Source organism: Topomyia yanbarensis, chromosome 2, assembly GCF_030247195.1.
Source record: "Topomyia yanbarensis strain Yona2022 chromosome 2, ASM3024719v1, whole genome shotgun sequence".
NCBI lineage: Eukaryota > Metazoa > Arthropoda > Insecta > Diptera > Culicidae > Topomyia > Topomyia yanbarensis.
Window position 1 is genome coordinate 53,520,949 of NC_080671.1, and position 20,429 is coordinate 53,541,377.

A 20,429-nucleotide genomic window follows, 5' to 3' on the forward strand; every position below is an offset into this window, starting at 1 on the left:
GATGAATCAGCAAAAGCACAATACCAAAAGAAAGGGCATAATGCCTCCATTAAATTCTCCGAAGATACTATTAACCTAAAATAAGCCGTTTTGGCGTTAAAAATAGATTACATGTTTTTGGTCATATTTCTGGCAATGGGAAATGATAAAAATCTTTCGTCCGCATTTAATGTTAAATATCTCTTTTGATAATAGTCCGATTTCAACAATCTATAGCTTGTTCGAAAGGTATTTGTTAAAGCTATCTAAAAACATATAAATTGTTAATCTATATTGTCAACTTCGGCAAATAATTCCAAGAAACTGCAAAAAACGCCATTTTTACACATTCAAACATTCATATCTTGGAAACTAAACATCAGAATCAAAAACAAATTAATAGCGTTCATACTGTTTTTTAGTTCTTTCATTTAAAATTGGTTTGGATAAGATCGGTTCAGCCATTGCTGAGAAACACGAATGAGAATTTGTCCGTTACATACACACACACACACAGACACACACACACACACACACACACAGACATTGTCCCAAATCGTCGAGCTGAGTCGATTGGTATATAAGACTCGGCCCTCCGGGCCTCGGAAAAAATCTTGAAAGTTTGAGCGAATTCTATACATTTCTTTTATAAGAAATGTAAAAAGGTTGACAATCGCTGGATTATAGTATTGCATCTACTTTTTAAAAATTTATATTCAGATCTAGAACTATCTCATGTGAATCGCAATTCAGCCAGATTGAATAATGATTGATAATTTTGGATAATTCAGAGGTAGATATTTACTAATTAACGTGGGTAGAAATTTAATAAATTAAGCATCGGAACAGATTTTGTATACGACAAAGATACAATCATTCTTATTTTTGTATAAGATGCGAAAGTGGTTCAAATTCTCAACAGAACAGCAAAAATAAATTGACGTGTCATCCGTTCAAATCACTTTTGAACGAATCTCCTGTTCGTCGTATTTTACTTATAAATTACTAAGTATTAATGAAATAAAGCAATTTTAAGTATATTAACATTGTATATTTGTACGAAAATATATCCGCCCAAAGTTTCCGTTGAAGCTGGTTTGCAGCTGCATTAAATCCAACGAGTACTCTTTTTCCTAATATCATCATTACAAAAACTAAAACTAATTATGCAGCAGTCACTTGACAGTCAAAGTCAAAAATCCAATCACAGACTATTTCACACATCAGAAGCTTTGGTCATTCTTCGCTAGCCGGTTCGGCCACGTACCCTAGCTGTTCCAGCTCGTGAACTACGCGTTCATTACCGCACAGATGATCCAACCAATAGGTATAGGGATATTCCGGTTTTGTGCCTCCGTACCGTTCTGGTAAGTACTCCGGATCGATATGTTTGTGCAGCGAAGCTCGATCTGTACCATGGAAGTACAAACGCTCACGCATCCGTTCATTCAGCAGGGGTTTAAACATCTGAAACACCGTATCGAATACCCACCCCTGGTTAACGATGTGAATCGCTGTCGTACGAACGGGCATACATGTCTGAAAACGAAAATAGTACTTAAAGCACTGAGATGTTCAGATCTTACCTTTCGATTATACCACAAGCAAAGAGATGACTTTCTGAGCAATTGATGGACTCATGTACCAAGCATGGTTCAAAGAAAGGCCTTCCAAGTCCATGATGCCAACTCCTCCGACTACCTGCGATATTGGTTCCAAAGAGCCAACTTCCAACATCAGTAGAGTAGCTTTGAGCAGATCGTTCATGGGTACTTTCGACGGTATCCAGTTACCAAATTTGAAGAACAACACTCTACGGCCTTCCTGATCCCGATAGGGTGAAATCGTAATGATGTTATCATCGCCAAGTGACCTCAGCGTCATTGGGTTCACATTTTCATGCAGGTCCAAGTTATTCTCACGAAAATCGTAGTAACGGCACATCTGAAATGGTTCAACGACTGATATTCTTAGAGCCGTTTAAATAAACTATGGATGCAAATATACTTTACCAATTTATAAGCATTTTCCACTTTCCAAAATCTCGCTCGCAAAAATTTAATCAGGAAATCATCGTCCAGCCGATGTGGTTCGCAGTCGCCTCTTTCTGAAAAAGATAAGTTTGATGATTCCATTGCACTTGCTCGCTAACGGAATATTCAACTAACCATAGACCATATCCCGGAGCTCCTGCAACATAAGACATGTCTTCTCCGGGTCTTCCCCGTTCCTTCTTGCAATCTCGGCAATCTTTGCTGGCAGTTCCGTGTCCATGTTGATTGAATGCTTTATACCTTCGGCGTCCGGCATCCTGCAGCGGATCGTTGGAGGCTTCCACAAGTGATTATCTTTCGGCAGCGCGGCCCGAATCACGACTACTCTTTTGGGTTTGATTTTCTGGAATGAAACGAGAATCGCAAAGATGAACAACAACGGAACAGCTAGACGGATCAGCCGAACGCAAACAGTCACTAGTCGAATATAGGGAGCATACAATCATGCATGTAATCGCCAAGATTGTTAACTAATGGTGAATTCGCTTTATCAGAACCGAGCGTACATCGGGTTCTAGTATAATGGAATGATGGAACGGCAATTGTTTTGAACAAGCTAATCTCTCATGCATAATGTTGATTTCCGCACACGCGAGAGTACGTGGGCTGATCGAGAGAATCTGGAAGTTGCCAGGCAAGATTTAAAAAAAAAATAATATGATACTGTTGAATTAGCGTAATCATTTGGATTCTCAATATGTAAATGATGAAAATCTTCTTTAATAGCGTAATAAGTAGGTACTTCATTTTTGCTAACTGATCTTTAAAGTCAATTATGTACATACAAATTCAAGCAGGGTGTACCTTCAAACAGTGTCCAAACCGTGTTGATTGCCATTGGGCGGTGGCGTTGGTTCGATTGTACTGCTCCCACAAGTCATGTCAGAAGACAGAAGCTCACTGATAGGTAACTCGCAAATATAAATGCCATAAATTATTGAGAAAAAGTACATTCTCGATTAGCGCTGACTCATGAATATCCCAACCTTCGTTATGGTTGACTCAGATGCTTAATGCTTATGATCTAGCATTATATACTACAGTGTCCAAAAATGTTCCTGACCACTTTGAATTGCTTCAACGAGAATAATTAAACAGGATGACTTTTAACATAACTGGTATAACACAGATAGGAGAATTGTACCTAGGGCAGATACCATAAGGTTTGGAAACTTTTCCCAGGTATTTTAAGATGCTTTAGTACATCTAACGCGAAGAAAACATAATATGCTAAAAATTTTCCCTAAAAACTAGAAAGTGTATCGGTGTTTATTTCAATATTTTACTCAAGAAGTGACGTGTCGTCAACAATGCGGAATGGGTATGATGGACAACCCTGATCAAATAATGAATGAAAAATTTGGATTTGGTTGCTACAGAAATCCTTCCATGCATCATAGATTTTTAGAATTTTTAGTATTACTGTAAATAAAAAACTAATTCTCACGAACTCAGATTAGGGTGACCACTTCGATTCCGCTCAAAGCAACATATTGATAATATTCTACTTTTAGTACAATTTATAAGTAATTTGGGCGATATTGATTAAGCTCATTACGATGAAAATGTCGCTAATTCCAAACTAAAATTAGTACGTAACCACAACTCACATCAATGAGGGGTTCACCTCACCCGTTATTTTTACTTTTCAATCAAATTTACTTAACGTTGTTAGTGGTTGTAAATATGTCAACGTTTTCGTCGTAGTATTGGATAACAGTCCTAACTACAAAATGAGTTAACAGAGTACAAAAAAAACTTGCCTAACAAACCGCTAAAACCTTAAGTAAACAAATAAACCCATTTGCATATTCATCAATGTTTTGTCTTATTTTGATTATATTTCTGACTGCTACCGTAACCTGCAAGTGATGATTGGTTAAGAAGGGGTTGAGTACTATTAGCAAAAACATTGTATTTAACAAATTATTTTAAATATAACTTTTTACCAAAACCTACTTAGACCCCTATTCCGAACGTCTGTCTTCGACTTGCTTTCCCTATGTTTTTTGTTGTATTTATTGTCGGTAATCCTGTAAACTGGTATATTTAGTCAAGTCTTTTGTTCGATAATTCTATTAAACATGCTCCAAATATGTGCATGAAAATACATTTAAAATCTCAAAACATTTTTTTCTGTGTAGAAGTCTAAGAGAAGAGAAGACAATTGCATAGCTAATTTGATTCCGTCCTAACCTCAATATTGAACCAGCTTCTGATTGGTCGTTTTACTAGTCAAGAGCGTTCATAATATTTACAAACAGGATGAAAAACAGTGCTGATGAATCTATTCTGGCGATTCTTCATACACATCAACATTTCAAACAAATTGAATAAAAGTCTGGAATGAAGATATAGCTACGTGTATTGTTAAAAGAGACATGCATAAAAATAAAATTTAATTTTCAAATGCGGTTAGTATTATGAATTCTTGGTTGAGGTGCGATCTTAGAGGCACAATAATTTTCAGCAATTGTGATAGGCAGACAAAAGATATCTGGCAACGATGAACGCTTATTGCCTTTAGATTTACGGCAGGGCCAAGTATAGAAAATTAAGAAGAGCAAGAAGCCTGTTCTCGTTGCTTCTCTTAGGTAGAAGTGTAATCCTTCACAAACAACACTTGGAGGAACTTTTTCCCTGGTATTCTCAACGGTGGTCGGGGGGTGCGAATGTGGCTGAACCAACATATAACGTCTTACTTGAATATCGATGGCAGATCATCTCAAGGTGTTAGCTACCTACAAAGAACCCTATACACATATCTTGGGCAGACGTTCACGTGCCAATGCTGTGACCAGACAGCACACTACAGTAAGCCATGCGCCAAAACAACTGAAGAATACTGATCTACCAAAACCAATACCACCATACAGCCTTCGATATTTGCAGATGCAACGCAGACAGCCACCCAAAAAAGAAATGGAGAACAAACAGTATTCCACCGTACGCCTAAGCCAATAGTTAACATACCTAGGGAATGAAATAAACAAAAAATAAAACGGCTATATCAAAGTCATTCGAAAACACAAAAAGCACCAAACATCTAACAGCGAACAACAGAGCAATTCTAGCGACGACGATATGGACGCAAACACGAGCGAGGGAAAGGTAGACGGAATGATCAGCAAGCGGGAGAGGATGAACCTGACCATTGCTTGTAATCGAGAAAGAAAATTAACACTTGGAGTGGAAAGTAGTGCGCCCAGGATATACGACAGCAATACAGGTTTTGTACAACGTTTATGCCAGCTTGTTTTTGTGTGGAAATCCATTTTTCCTCAGTTCTGCATCCGATTTCACTTCTATAGGATGCTTCCAAAGCTCCTGCTTCGTTATTGCTCCGTATTTCTCAATTATCCGCAATTTCGGGTCGCTCGGAGGAATAAGATCGTTTGACACGAAATTGATCTCTTTAGCCTTGTACCACTCCAGAAGATGTTTCGAGTATTGTAACGGATTTATCCGACCAGAAAAGCGTGAGATCTCAGAAGTGGAAGTAGACGCTGTTGGAGACATTCAATAGAACGTACGGTCATGATTTCGTTTCTTTTCATCAATCGGATGCCAATTGCTGTTAAATCACATATTAGACAATCAATCTAAGAAATGATAGATCATGTATGCTTCCAATTTTCGCTCTTAGGTTAAGTTCACACTATGCACTTAATGTTGCAACCAGCAACACCATTTTAGTCGCTTGATATGGTTTACAATTAGTGTCCATGTAAGTTTGAAAATGGCGTGACAACACAGCGCACAGACTTCAATAGGAAATCACGAAAACTGATAAGAATGTTGTGACTGGTTGAATCTAGAAATCAACGTTTAGATTTCATGCCTTCGGTGTGTGACAGTCATACGTTTTGTTTTTTGTTCGTTGTCGTTGTCAAATAAATTGAGAAAAATAATCAGATCTCGGAGAAAAGAGAGAAAAAAGAAGCAATCAGTCGAAAACGACTCAAAAGAACACCTATTCTATTATTTCTAAACACTCAAAACAAGGGCCTTCAAAATTGCGCTGTGATTCTTTCTCTTCGGTTTGAATAAAACAACATTTTCGAGAATACCCCACGTATTCGTTATCCGTACAGCTGTGATGCGTTAGGTGCAACAACGTTACTTGAAACTGTTTTCCAAATTGTACTAAAGCCAACATGTAATCAAACAAACATTACAACTTTCTTCAAGAAGTCATACATCTTTTCCAATTTTGATGATGATTGTAAAAAAAGTTAATTGTTGTCATTCAAAAAACAAACCAATTACTAAGCAGATTATACAACTTTGTTTACCGAATTGGCGAATTGAATTAGAAAATGTAAGCATCATAGCAAATCCAATAGTCAGAAGGAACTAGATAGTAGGCCTAGGGACACTTTTAATGCATTTTTTAATATCAGCGAAATTAAATGCATTTATTTCCATCAAAATAGAAATTCATAATGCATTTTGCGTTGCGTGCAATGTCTTTTGAGTAGCGTGTAAGACGTCAAAACCCTACGAAAAAACTAGCCCTACATTCCACAAAACGTCGAACAAAGTGGATCAGCGTAGGACGTTTTTTGAACAAACTTTTCTGCGAGGGAGTGCAAAGTTGATGCAAAAATGGAAATTAAATGTATTTTTTCTAATTTGATGCAAATTTTTTATACATTCTTAGAGTGATCTGCCCCCAGCAATAGGCCATACAAACTGCCGTCGACAAAAGTTTTGCTAAAGTAAAGTGCTAAAATATAGTAATTTAAAAACAGAGAAATTCAAAAGAAACCCTCTTTAGACGAAGAAGAAGCATGTATGTTGTGTTTTTTTCTGTGTTGGAAGCAATTGATGCTGAAATTATTGAGCTCACCCCTATTTATAGATTAGAACATATCAGTATTCAGTGCTAAGTGATTTTCTTTCGATTAGATTAAGTAGATTAAATTTAAATTTCCATTAGTAGATGAAATCACTGAATTGTATAGGGTATCCCACCAATTTTTGGACCCCTAGAGGAATTGAACTTACGTTAACGTCAATAATATTTGCTTGCCTATGTTTTACATTTCTTATAAAAGAAATGTATAGAATTCGCTCAAACTTTCAAGATTTTTTCCGAGGCCCGGAGGGCCGAGTCTTATATACCAATCGACTCAGCTCGACGATTTGGGACAATGTCTGTGTGTGTGTGTGTCTGTGTGTGTGTGTGTATGTAACGGACAAATTCTCATTCGTGTTTCTCAGCAATGGCTGAACCGATCTTATCCAAACCAATTTTAAATGAAAGAACTAAAAAACAGTATGAACGCTATTAATTTGTTTTTGATTCTGATGTTTAGTTTCCAAGATATGAATGTTTAAATGCGTAAAAAGGGCGTTTTTTGCAGTTTTTTGAAATTATCTGCCAAAATTGACAATATAGATTACTAAATCATATGTTTTTAGACAGCTTTAACGAATACCTTTCGAACAAGCTATAGATTGTAGAAATCGGACTATTACCAAAAGAGATATTTAACATTAAATGCGGACGAAAGATTTTTATCATTTCCCATTGCCAGAAATATGACCAAAAACATGTAATCTATTATTAACGCCAAAACGGCTTATTTTAGGTCAATAGTATCTTCGGAGAATTTATTGGAGGTAATATGCCCTTTCTTTTGGAATTGTGCTTTTGCTGATTAATCCCCCTATGAGTGAGATATTTTTACAAATTTTCTTGGAAGTGATTATATCGAAATGATGTCTTCAGCAAATTTGTAGCTCTTACTTTTGCGAATAACTTTACTAAAGACTTTAAATATCTATTTTGAATACTTTAAAAGTTATGGCTTGTTGTTTGTTGATTACTCTTTGTCGCCTATTTATTGTTCAATATAGTAATAATCCATTGAAATAAGCTAAACATTATTTCGATAAAACGACTTTTGTATTTCATTTTATTATCTACAACCGCTAGAAATAATCACCGAACACTTCCAAGTTGTCTGGAAGGAACTTGATACCTTATCAGTACAAAAATGTTCATTTGTGCGAACCTTCTGACTGCAATTTTTCTAACTTATAACCATCGGATCGATCTGAAACATATCGAAAAATGAAAAGCGAATTTAATAACTCCAAGCAACGGCGTAGCCAAAAGAAGGTTTCGGGGTTTAAGACAATACAACCCCCCCCCCCCCCCCAACATACCCAAAAAAAAATATTGGATTGAAGTTGAAAATTTATGGATGCTGACTGATTTAATTCAATATTACAATAACAATTATCTGATCCGTGGATTGATAACCTGTTGTTGTTAACATCATTAGGACTTTTGATAAATTGTCGGAATGGGGTCCTGATATGTAACTGATCTATTGGTCTTGATTTCACAGTTGTCTAATTGCATCAATATCAAATTCCTGCCTGAAAACATTCCAATAGAAAATTCCAGAGTGCTGTAATCAATCATAATCCTCAGATTCATTTTCAAATTGATCTCTTTTTTGTAGAAATGTATTGTAATAAGGGTCTTTATTTAATAGGAAGCGAAGTTAAAATTGATTTAATGTCTATGAAACATAAAAACTGCTCACCAAAAAATGCATAACTTTCAACATTTTCCAAAAATGTTTTTGGCTTTCTCATTCACTCTAAAATTCGTCAATCTAATCCCGACCCGGAGGACCGAGTGTCATATGCCAATCGACTGAGTTCGTCGAGATCGGAAAATGTCTGTGTGTGTATGTATGTGTGTATGTGGAAAAAAATGTGACCTCTGTTTCTCAGAGATGGCTGGACCAATTTACACAAAGTTAGTCTCAAATGAAAGGTACAACCTTCCCATCGGCTGCTATTGAATTTTTTATTGATTGGACTTCCGGTTCCGGAGTTACGAGTTGAAGAGTGCAATCACACAGCAAATTCTCATATAAACTGAAATGAAAAATTTTCAAAAACAAATTTGTATTTTTGATGCCAAATGACTTTAAAATGCATGAAACATTGAGATGTTTGACAAAAATTTACTTCTTTGGACTTTGGTACATTTTTGCCTTTCTCATATAGAAAGGTTATGCAATCACTCTAAAAATCGTCAATCATACCGGCCCGGAGGGAATATGCAGTGAGGGGTTGCTACTTTAAAATTAAAACTAATTTAAAATTTCTTAACAAGTTGAAAATTTTCGGCAGGACCTGGACCTCCCGGATCTTTCTCCATGATCCGCCGCTGGTTTCAAGCGATGTTTCAATATCACATAGTATCTCAAGATCGTGGCTGTCGATCCATTGTATGTATGTGCAAATCGTACTGAACATGTAATATTCATTTCCACCATTGTATTGAATATAACCAGCCATGGAATCGTAGTCTGGACAAATGAGAAAGCACAATTGCACCACTAGATGGATTAAAACAGGTTTTTATTTTGGGAATGCGTCGAGTTGAGACGAAAACGTAATATGATTAATAACGAGGATAACACTTTCCGAATGTAGAGAGAAATTTATGAAAAATGACGATTTCCATTCGACTCTAGCAGGTTCTGATCGATTTTGATGAGCATTTGATTTTTGTTGTACGATCAATTGTATGTATAGGCCAAATGTTTAAAAACAGTAATTTAAGGTCAAGATAACATCATTTTGAAACCGCCAATTTCGGAGGTTTAGTATCTTCGATGATTTTTACAAACGTTAAACAGCGCATCATTTGATAAAATAATTTTGACGGTATATCGTCCAAGAAGTATTTATGGTGAATTTTCTCAGGTTAATATTCATGACTACAATAAAGTCTCAACAAATTCGCTAAAGACACGAACTCTGTTACTATTTTCTGAAAAAATATTTCTGCATAATTTTAAAACTTCAAAAATGATGGTTTCGGAATTATGCCGTTTGGACAGTATGATCGATTTTCACCAAACCCCCACCAAACCGAATTTCTGGCTACGCCGCTGACTTCAAGTAAGTAGAAACAAAGTTGTTCTACACTCGTTCACAAGAAACTTCTTCGAATGCTGAATATCTATTATAATACATTGACACCCCAATTGTATCAGCCAAATATGAATTGCCAAATATGATTTTTTTATTGCATCGAACTACAACAATTTTTAGGTAGCTTTCAAGAGGTTATTTTATAGACTTCTTCCAAAATTTGGCGAACCTATTCCAATTCGTATACCAATTAATTGGTATACTTAAGGGTTTATATGTTGCAGATAGAGAAAATTCTGAAATTTTCAGCTTTTTTCCTACACAATATTACGAAAGCTTATTAAACAATTTTTCCTAATAAGTTTGTGAAAATTATAAACTATTTGAAATTTTTTAATAGTTTAATTTTTTATTTAACCGCGATTTTTTAATAAATAGTGACCATCGCTTCACAACGTAGTCTATTTTTCATGGCTTGCGGTGAGTACGATCTCTCGAATTGCTGAACTGAAAATTATGGAATAGAAAATAATTTTTAGTGTTTAACTCGCCGCGCAGATAGCTCTGAATTAGACCCGCTGGTGCCCTAAGACGATTTCGCTAGATTTTCGGAGCACTGTGCACCCAGTGCATTAACGCAAGTGACGGAAGGCTATCGAAAAGTTTCGTGAAAATGAAAATTCCAGTAATGATGATGATTTCCCCAAACGGTTCGTTTTCGAAAGGTTTTTATTTGTTCTTTGGCATTAGGATTAGCGGTAATAATTTAAATCAAGGATACTACTGGGAAGTCACCTTTAGAAAAAGTCGATATCGAAGTAAAATTTGAAACTATGCACGCATGCACTTCAGAGTTAATGTGATATCAGGAGCTCCGATTTCATTTCAACGCTTTTTTGTGAAAAGGGCGATACTCACAAATGTAAACATAAGGCTTTTTTCATACATGCGAATGATAAATAAATAACCCCTTTAGGAAAATTCAGTTTTCCCACCACAATTTAGATATTTTATTAACAGAGTATTAACAATAATTCGTTGGAATGTCTATTTTATGGGCCATTTTTTCGCTTTCCCATTGATTTGGTTTGAGATTTCTAGCACTGATGTTGTCCTATGCTGATTTGAGCGATTCTCTGAGTCCTGCCACTATCCCATGTAGTATGTGTTATCAAAAACATCGCGAAACATCAAGTTCTAAATGTTCTCAAACGATATAATATCCGAAGAGAGTGATAAGAGTTATAAGAAATGTCTCATCACACTGTTAGGTGGATTAAAAGCGTTTTTTAATGCAATACATCCACTGTTATTGAAAGAAAACTGTCAATGGATGTTTTATACATTTACATAAACTGATAATTCTTTCCAGCATAAATTTTTCACATTTCGGATCCTTCCACAATAATTTAGATAAAATATTACAAAGAAACCTTTTCAAACAGGTAACATGCATAATACCAAATCACACAAACTAATTGAATTAATAAAAAAATACAATTGTCTATTTAAATCCAATTTGAAAATGTCCACCGGTTCCTCTTGGCTATTGTTGAAATATGAAACGTTTTCGGTGATATTTTTTAAAAGTGTGGATTCTGTTTAATTTTAAACAATTAGAGATGAACTAATGATATTGAAACTTAATTGACAACTCAAGGAATGTAATTGTTGCATTAAACCAAACAAATGCAGAGAAAACTGGCAGTGTAGGAGGAAAATATATTTACAGGGTCCAAGTTAGGTTGGTTACCCTATCTTGCATTGTCCAAACCCTTAAATTCCGTAATAAAATCTACAAATTTTATGTGCACAAATATAATATTTGCTAAATCTAGGCAATCTTATCGAGTCCCAACGGTTTTGCAAGATTGTTGAAAGTCAATATAGCTAAAGTTTCTATTATTGCTTTGTAGAAAAATTAGTGGTTTTTTGCACAAACTTTTCAGCGATATTTTTAATTCGTAAGTCCAATGATACAGAAACTATCAATTTAAAAAATAGGATATATTAAAGAATCCGAATACTTAAACAGAAAAATGAATAGTTGTTCTCAGTTGTCTAATAATATTTCCGAAGATAGCCTTTAATGTAGTATCACTTCAATTGCAAATATGGTAAAGTTAAGTTAGCGCAAACTTCTATTGATGCCACAGAACTATTAATAGTGGCAAGACGCCTGATCAAGAAAATAGGAGTTGAACCGTTTTTTGCACCTACAAATCCCCTGCTAGATCGGAAGGTTTATCGCAAATTTCAAACGTGTAGTATTTCCTTGTATTTTCTAGCATCATCCGGGATTGCATATTCGTTTAATAATGAATAATTTAATTTATAATAAATACATTTATTCGATAATTTTTGCCCCTCCCGAAACAAAGTCCTTACTACGGGCATGTATTATAAGATATCGTTTGGTAACATTAGTAATACTGGAAAAAAATGTGTATTGCATACATACATTGTGGGTAAGATAAACTTGTCACAGGAAAATTGAATTTTCATGTAAAAGTATTAACCGTTTATCAATCTGGTGGGATCCTAACACATCTACAAACTTGGGGTTTTCCATGGGTATTATAATTTTTCAGAATCTGTTGGAGAAGGTGGAGGTGTAGAAGATCTTTCCTCCCGAAGACTGTCCCGCAAGGTGTCCCCCATTGGGGTTGCGCCAACTATACCTAAAAAACCTGTTTTGATTCCACCTAGTGGTGCAATTGTACCTTTCTCATTTGTCCAAACTACGTTTCTATGGCTGGATATATTTAACCCTTTCATGCCCAACTTTTTTCTACTGCATGTAGTGTTTCAAAACTTTTTTTCCTTCCTCCACCTGTTTGGATCAAGAAACACGAAAACCCTTTTTTCATTAAGATAGGTGCTTCCCTTGCAGTGCAAGAAGCTGCTCAATTTTTACCTTCCAATGCTCAATACAATTCTCCTAGAATATTTACAATAATGCAAATGCGTGGAAACGAAGCCAAATATAGGTGATTAATTAATAGGGTTTTTCAGTTTTCAATAATATTGCACCATAACGAAGATATATAAAAAATTCATTTTCCTTTGTCAACGTAAACTGTCCCTGACAGCACTGCTCTATTGGAATTCAATCAGGCTAATCGCAATAAGTTACAATAGTTCTAGAGCTGATCCTTGTAACTGTTAATGCTCAAATGAAAGGCAATAGTCATATTTATTAGCTTTACTCGTTTTTGTGAGCAAATCGTGCATCAATCAAAAGGTATAGCCGTTTAAAAACGTTGTTGTCCACAAACAACAGGGACATGAAGAGGTTAATATAATGGAAGAGATGACTATTACATATTCAGTACTATTTGCACGAACGTACAATGGATCGACAGCCACGAACTTGACATGCTGTTTGTTGACGCTGAAACAGTTGAAACCAGCAGCGAATCCAGGAGGAGGGTTCGGGGAGTCCGTACCCCGCCTAAAATTTTCAACTTGTTAAGACAACATCATTTCAAAACAAATTTTTACGATGTGCTTATTTCAAAATCGAAATTTCAGACCCACTAGGAAAGTTATTCTGGAGGAACAAGGAAATTTTATTAGGGGGGTCTGGATGGAAATGGACTTGTTGGGCAAGGGGTGTTTAGGTATGGGTGCTGTATGATGTGAGAGGGCGGGAGGCTAACGCCTCACCGCATACCCCTAGCTACGCCCCTGTTATAATACAGAAAACCTCTATTTGTCAAAAAATTGGCCGGGATTAGGTTGACGATGTTCAGAGTGTTTGCATATCCTTTCTATATGCTGCTTTGAAGCCGAACCTGGTTCTGGACTTCCTTAATTTCAAGATTGTGCTCTTGGTTCTATCTCCGCTTGAAGAAATTGTAAAAGTGCATATATTTGTCAAAACATTCTTGTTTATATCAATACTCCCGACAGAATAATTTTCAGTTATAATTTGTTTCCTTATTTTTACTGCGCATCCTGCAATTGATTTTAAAATAGTTATTACTGATGCACTGGTTATCAGTTGCATAATTACTGTCGTTTTGCTTGAGGCTAAACTGTGTCAGGTTCTAACCTCAACTGCTGTCCAAATATATGAACCGGCACCACTTGGGGTTGGAACCTTACTCAATTTCAGGGCCAAACAAAAACGGTCGTTGTCGACGGAGAAAAAATGCTGATTCTTACGTAGTCATTGAACGCCTAAAGCATGCGACAATCTTATTTTCATATTTTCAAACCCAAGGTGGTGATTGGCATGTATTATGTATTGAAAATAAGTCACAATAAAATAAACCGCATAATTTGTAAAAAAAAATGCATACGGCACTACTACACTTTTATGTAGTACATGCGAGTGCACGCTAGTTCAAGTTAATTAATCTTCTTACTCGGCTAACGACTAACGACAATTAATGGCTCATCAAATTGCTTTTGTTTTTCTCTCTAGTCAAGCTTTTCACTTATCTTTTTTCGCTCATGTTAGAAGAATAGATCAAATAATTACCGTCTTGAACATTTTGAATTCCCAACTTGCTAACACTTTCCGTTTGATAAAATGCACTTCCTTGCAGAACTCTTTTTCCCGGGTTAAAAACGAGTGTTAACGGTTACAAGTACGATCAATGACTGGCCGCAATCGATCTAGAGAAGCACCATCCGCGCCATGCCTTCCGAAGAAATTGAGACCGGTCTTCGGTGGCAGCGGCAATAAAAAAAATGAACCCATGCGTACCTAGCGGCATTCACGGTCATCGAAAAAGTATTTCCTCGTGGGTACTTGTGGTAAGTACTCTGATGGGCAAGCAGGTAGGCGTTTGTTCAGTTTATTTATTTTTTGCAATTGTCTTGCGCACTTCTTCGCCCCGGGGTTAAATTGAGTGATCATAACCGTGAATGAATTTTGAATTGCTGTTACATATACTTTAAGCTTTTAGTTTTTGAGGTCTATCCTTCGAAAGTTTATAAAGTTTCGTTTGGCTAATGTCTAAAGCGTAACCTCGCGAAAATTTGTTATATTACCTAGTAAGCCAAATATATGTTATAACCATGATCATCCAAATTTCGTAACGTTGCCAATCTGAACCTGGGTCTGATATCTCCTTTCAAAGTAGTAGCTCTTCTCATATCATAGTTCAAAGAGATAATATATTTTATTGCCCAGACAGTAATTTTTTTTATCCCGAATCCGTAAATAAAGTGCCATGAATTCTGAAACCAAGACCATAATTGAGATTATATTCAAACGACTGGGATGATGAAATTTTGAGTTATTTGGCCTTTTTCAAGAGAAATATAGGTCTATTGTTTTTTTTGTTAGAATGTTGCTGTCCGACAATACGGTATCAAGAAGCTATTTCTACATGCATTGTATATAAAATAGAGGCTGTATTTGCATCGAATTAAGAAGGATGTCTCAACTGCACTACTATAACGACAGTCGTCATCTGAAGGACATGTTAGCAAAAATTGAGCCTTAGCAGCGGTGAGGTTGTGCGACCACCCCTGGTTGCTACTCCGTTATTGATCAAGGCTAGCTGAAATTACACAGAGAATCAATAACATACTACCTGGGAAAAAAAGAATATTCTTCAATATACAACTCCGGGTAACCCCAAATGATTTCTTGACACTTGCTTTTTCTAGAGGCCGTATATACTACTGCGCACTCCACAAGTGTCACAGGAGAAGGGAGATTGTTAGTAAAAATACGGATTCGAAATACTGTGCTGGAGTTTACGCACTATTCAAGATTTTAGGAGTCTCTGGGTGCCCAGACACCAGGAGACTCATTAGGTACTTAAAACAGCTTTTGAAATATCATAATGGCGAATAACGAGTCACTGTCTAGAAATATACTCAATTCAAACATTGTTTTCACAGATGCCGAATTAGCAAAAGAAAGGGTAAGAAAAATATTTCAAAAAGGAAGAAATTAGAATGGAAGCAAACTAAAAAATATCGTTTGTTTTTGCGACAAGGATATGGAAATAATTTGAGCCGTACAAAATAACCATTAACTTTACTGAAAACCTTACTTTGTATGACGGACATACTATGAGCTTCACACATTCTTTATTTTTATCCCAACTTCTAGAAGGAAAAACCATGTGTTTTTGTCAGAATATTTTGACCTACAAAACCAGTCGATAGAAAAGTAAAAACCAAAATACCGAGCCATCTCTAATCAGTAACAGAAGACAATGTATCGCTTCATGCGTCGAAGACATGTTTAAACTTTTGCAGTGATATCACCGCCCACGTTCACTTTAATCGGTATGCACCGGTAGTACGCCTCGCTGCTCGCAAACGTACGAATTGACCGTGGATGGTTTACCTTAGAATGGTGCTGCAGTTCAAATTCGGTGGTTCCTACACGTTCATTTCCTTTATTGTTTATTCCGAAAATGTCTCTCTATTCCACGTAAATTTAAAATCGCGCATATTTTCAAAGCGCTGCGATAACGACAAGAATCCATCGTCGAACGCAAAATGCCGAAACGAAAATTGTGTACTCGCTGCCTTTAATTCTAACCACCCCAATCTCGCGAATCCCAATGCCACCCCGCGCATCATTTTGCATACAAGTTTGTGTTCCAACAAAGCAACAAGAAGGTCATTGACATGTATGTATGCCGGTCAGGTGTAAACATTGGACAGACAGCATTATCTCTCACAGCAAAAAAAAATAATAAAATCGTAATGATACTAGCTCTCTCTCCCCAGCAGATAGCCACGTTTCTATTTTATAGCACAATATCTCCTCCCAAGAGGACAGAAAATGGCACTAATATCTCGCTGGATATATTATTACACAACCTAAGACCTTACAATCACGAGCGAATGGGTTATAAATAGTACAACGAATGACTTAATAAGCCTGCAACCAGACCGTCAATGCCACATTCTCCCGGTTAAGCATCTAGAACCGCCGTTAGAAGCTGAATAGATACACCTATGTAATTACATTAAAGTTGTTACACTTGTTTCCAGGGTGATAGTCATCACATCGGCTAACAAATGATCGGTGATTCCAATTTTTACAATACAATACTACGTGTGAACTCTCGTATAAATAAAACAACGCGACCTACGCTCAGAATATCAACTTCAACCATGAAAAAGCAAGGATCGGTTAGCCCGCCGCCCGGTTCGGTTGTAGAAGGTAGTGCCGGTAGCAGGGAGAACAAGCCAGTTTTTACATCGCGGTGCCCGGTAAGTGGTGTTTTGAAGTTCAACGTCATGGTAAGTATGCTTTCATATGGGTTACTCACGATTTGTGCTGTGTGTTCGCTTTATTATTGTTCGCTTGCTCAGCAGGAATGAGCACAAATGTGAAGTTAAAAGTTGCTACAGCACATGAATGGATCGATAGAAGATAATATCAAAAGTTATCACGCATAGTATCTAAGTCATGTTATGACAAACGCTGGCTTATTTATGAATTTACATGCTTTTGTGTTTTCAATTACGTCGGTTAATTATTAATACAATCTAAAATAACGTTTTTCGTCACTTGATAAATACGCTTATTCAAATTATGGTAGGGTAAATGCCTGTTTTGGCCTTATTAGGAAACGTACCGCACTATTGTATAAAATATGCGGCCAACAATCGATGGAATGCATATAATTTGGTATCAGCTTCTTTGCTTCATTCCCAAGAGTCAATATAATAACAAAAAGACATACTTCTATTTGAGCGCAGCGAAAACTCCAATCGGACGTCCCAATTATCGCAATACCAATTGAGCTAACATATCGAACAAAGCTGGCAGACGCTGCTCTAATCACCCTAATAAACATCGTATTATTTAAGAGCCTACCGACCTGTTTAAACAATATGTGGAATCGTTGCACTATATGAGTTAAAGTTCGTGTATATTTTTTTTTTCATCCGGGCAACGGCTTCAAATGAATTCGAATGAGTGGAGCGATAATAGAAACAAATGAATATAGGCTCATTATTACCCTACATTCATATGGATAGGTTGTGAATGAGGAAAACATTTTCAATGGATCCAAAGTCTTAGTTTACTTTCTGCATGGACAACTTATATTGCGTTAGATGACAATTGGAAATTCCCTTCTGGCGTAGTGAGATTATGAAATAGAGTGATTGTAAAGATTTCTACGATTTATGCTGAAGGCAAACAGAAGCCGTCATACTCTTTACAGTACTTTTAATTATTATGTACGTTTTTAAATTCTAGTATACATTAAAGAGAAGTAAACAATGACTATGGCTTTGGACAATTTCCGAATAAATAACAGTCATAATAATCCTCCTAGCAATGAATTGCATTGCTCAAAAAGAAAAATACTTTCGATTTAGATTTTTTTCTAAACAAACAACGGTCTTAGGAGTGTCATCGCACTTAGAGGTTTAGATCTTTTGAACGTTACACTATAATTTAAAGTTATTTTTTTCGTTTTAACCGTTATGTGTACGACGCGGTACTCGGGTACCTTTTTAGGTTTCAATTAATAAAATTCCAATGTTTTATCCATAGCTGGAAATTGAAACTTTGTGACATCTTAGAACTTCACTAAGTCAAGCTTTTGGGTGAATTATATTGATGATATAGACGAATTTCGCGCTAAATCGTATTCAGAGTTGGCAGTACCCTCTCAGATTTTAATGAAACTTTCTGTACATGAAGACTTTGTCACAAAAAAAGTCACTTTGCATACATTGTTTTCCCAAAATGATCTAGACTGTCTTTTGAAAAGGGTCACACCTTTTTAACAATTTCTTTCAAACGGTCTAAATAGACAAATCCTGCAAAAAAAAATTGTGGTAGTGATTTTTACAAAAATTTTACTTTTTAAATTTGACTGTCTTTTTACAAAAAAAAAAACATCTTTGATTTGGATGAAATTTTGTTCCTAGATAGGTAATTATGTTCCCTACCTACCGTCCAAAATTGGGCACTTTCATGGAAAAAATAGTTTAAATAAAACTTTTCCATGTCCAAACTGATTTTTTTTTTCAGCGTATTTTTATCGAAAACTGAACCAGTGAAAGTCATGATAATCTCAGAATCCAGTTTTATATATATTCATAACAAATATCATTTTTAGACTATAGCCATTTGAAAAAAAATGTAAAAAAAGTTTAACCCTTTTCAAAAGACAGTCTAAATCATGTTTGGAAAAACGAAGTATGTAAAGTGTTTTTTTTGGGACAAAGTTCTCATGTACAGAAAATTTCATTAAAATCTGAGAGGGTGCTGCAAACATTTGTTCGAGTTGGTGCAAAATTCGTCTTTGATAAATATAAATTGTTCCAGCAATTGATAGCGATACCTCATCGTGAATTCATCTTAATGCTTTGATCAGTAGCCACAAAATAACCGTGTTGTTAATGGTTCAAAATAGTAGGGGAACCCGGGGCTATTCGGACCTACTTAAGCAAATCGCCCTTTTAGGTGGATAGATGTGAAAAAAAGTTACTGATATCAAAAGTCCTAATTGTTAGTTTGAAACCTCACCTACATTTCGGTGCCATAAAAGGTTCATCTGCACCACTAAATGGCAGCGCTAGGCGACGATTTGCAAACCCCTACGTTTTTTCATCCTTTTACAATATAGGGTTAATTCGGACCTGCCTACGGGGCAATTGAGACCTTCATTTTTCTTAATTTTTTTTTATAATGGAATTATGTTTACCTATGAATAAGTTACAAGAGACACTCCTTAAGAAGCAAAAAATAAATAAATTGCTTTACAAAAACTTAATCTGGTATGTCACAGCTGTCGATTGGCGGCCCATGTATTTTCTTTGCTGTGGCGTGTGCAATGGTGTGCGCAGCCGCTGAACGGTGGTTGACGGAATAGGGGGTCCGAATAGCCCCGTACGCTCATATCGCACAACAGTGGTGAGCGTCTCGAAAATATCTCTGTTTCCACCCAAACAAAAATCATTCCATAAAATAGAAGCCTCAAGCTTTCCAAAACACTTACCTTTTATTTTTTTTTTCACTTTTATTTGTTGCTTTAATCACGGTTTTTCCATTATAATGATTTTTGTTTTGAGAATTGCAAAACAACGAAACACGTTGTATCTCCTTTCTACAAAGAACAAAGAATCAACTTCAGCTCTCAAAATTAATGTTTCAGAATAGCGGTTCCGCAATATGTACTATAGTCATAAAGTCTTGCTCTTTTCTGAGATATCGAGGGGGTCCGAATTACTCCCACTGTCTTAATAGTCATTCATAATATACCAATGACACAAAAAAATTGCAAACGTCACTTGAAAATGGAAAAAAAACAGTTTATTCGCTAATTCTAAAAATGTTCCGTATAGGGGAACATTGCTAGAATACTACTGAATGATTATCATAAATATTTTGCCAACGGCGTATAACAAAACTACCTGCATCAACCTGAATAAATAAATACCCGCAACACAATTGAACGGATAAATACTTACTCTATCCAAATTCTTGTTGTAACTTGAAACATTAAAAAACAAAATTGGGTCTCCTTTAGTCATAGT

At 36.0% G+C, this 20,429-nt stretch overlaps 1 protein-coding gene across 2 annotated transcripts in view; it reads right to left on the bottom strand.

Annotated features, from left to right (window-relative positions):
* Nucleotides 1-1,008: 1,008 nt before the first annotated feature.
* The window catches only part of LOC131685109 (clavesin-1-like), a 47,774-nt gene continuing 28,353 nt past the window's right edge, over nt 1,009-20,429 (bottom strand). Inside the window, exons 1-5 of one of the 2 annotated variants that reach the window (XM_058968562.1) lie at nt 14,434-14,460; nt 2,148-2,376; nt 1,992-2,086; nt 1,579-1,923; nt 1,009-1,518 (exon numbers count right to left, since the gene is read on the bottom strand). In XM_058968562.1, coding sequence (XP_058824545.1) covers nt 1,216-1,518; nt 1,579-1,923; nt 1,992-2,086; nt 2,148-2,376; nt 14,434-14,445 — 984 coding nt within the window. In that variant the 5' untranslated portion in view covers nt 14,446-14,460 and the 3' untranslated portion in view covers nt 1,009-1,215. Of the gene's footprint in view, nt 1,519-1,578; nt 1,924-1,991; nt 2,087-2,147; nt 2,377-14,433; nt 14,461-20,429 lie in introns of those variants that run through there. The other variant, XM_058968564.1, reaches the window with a different exon arrangement.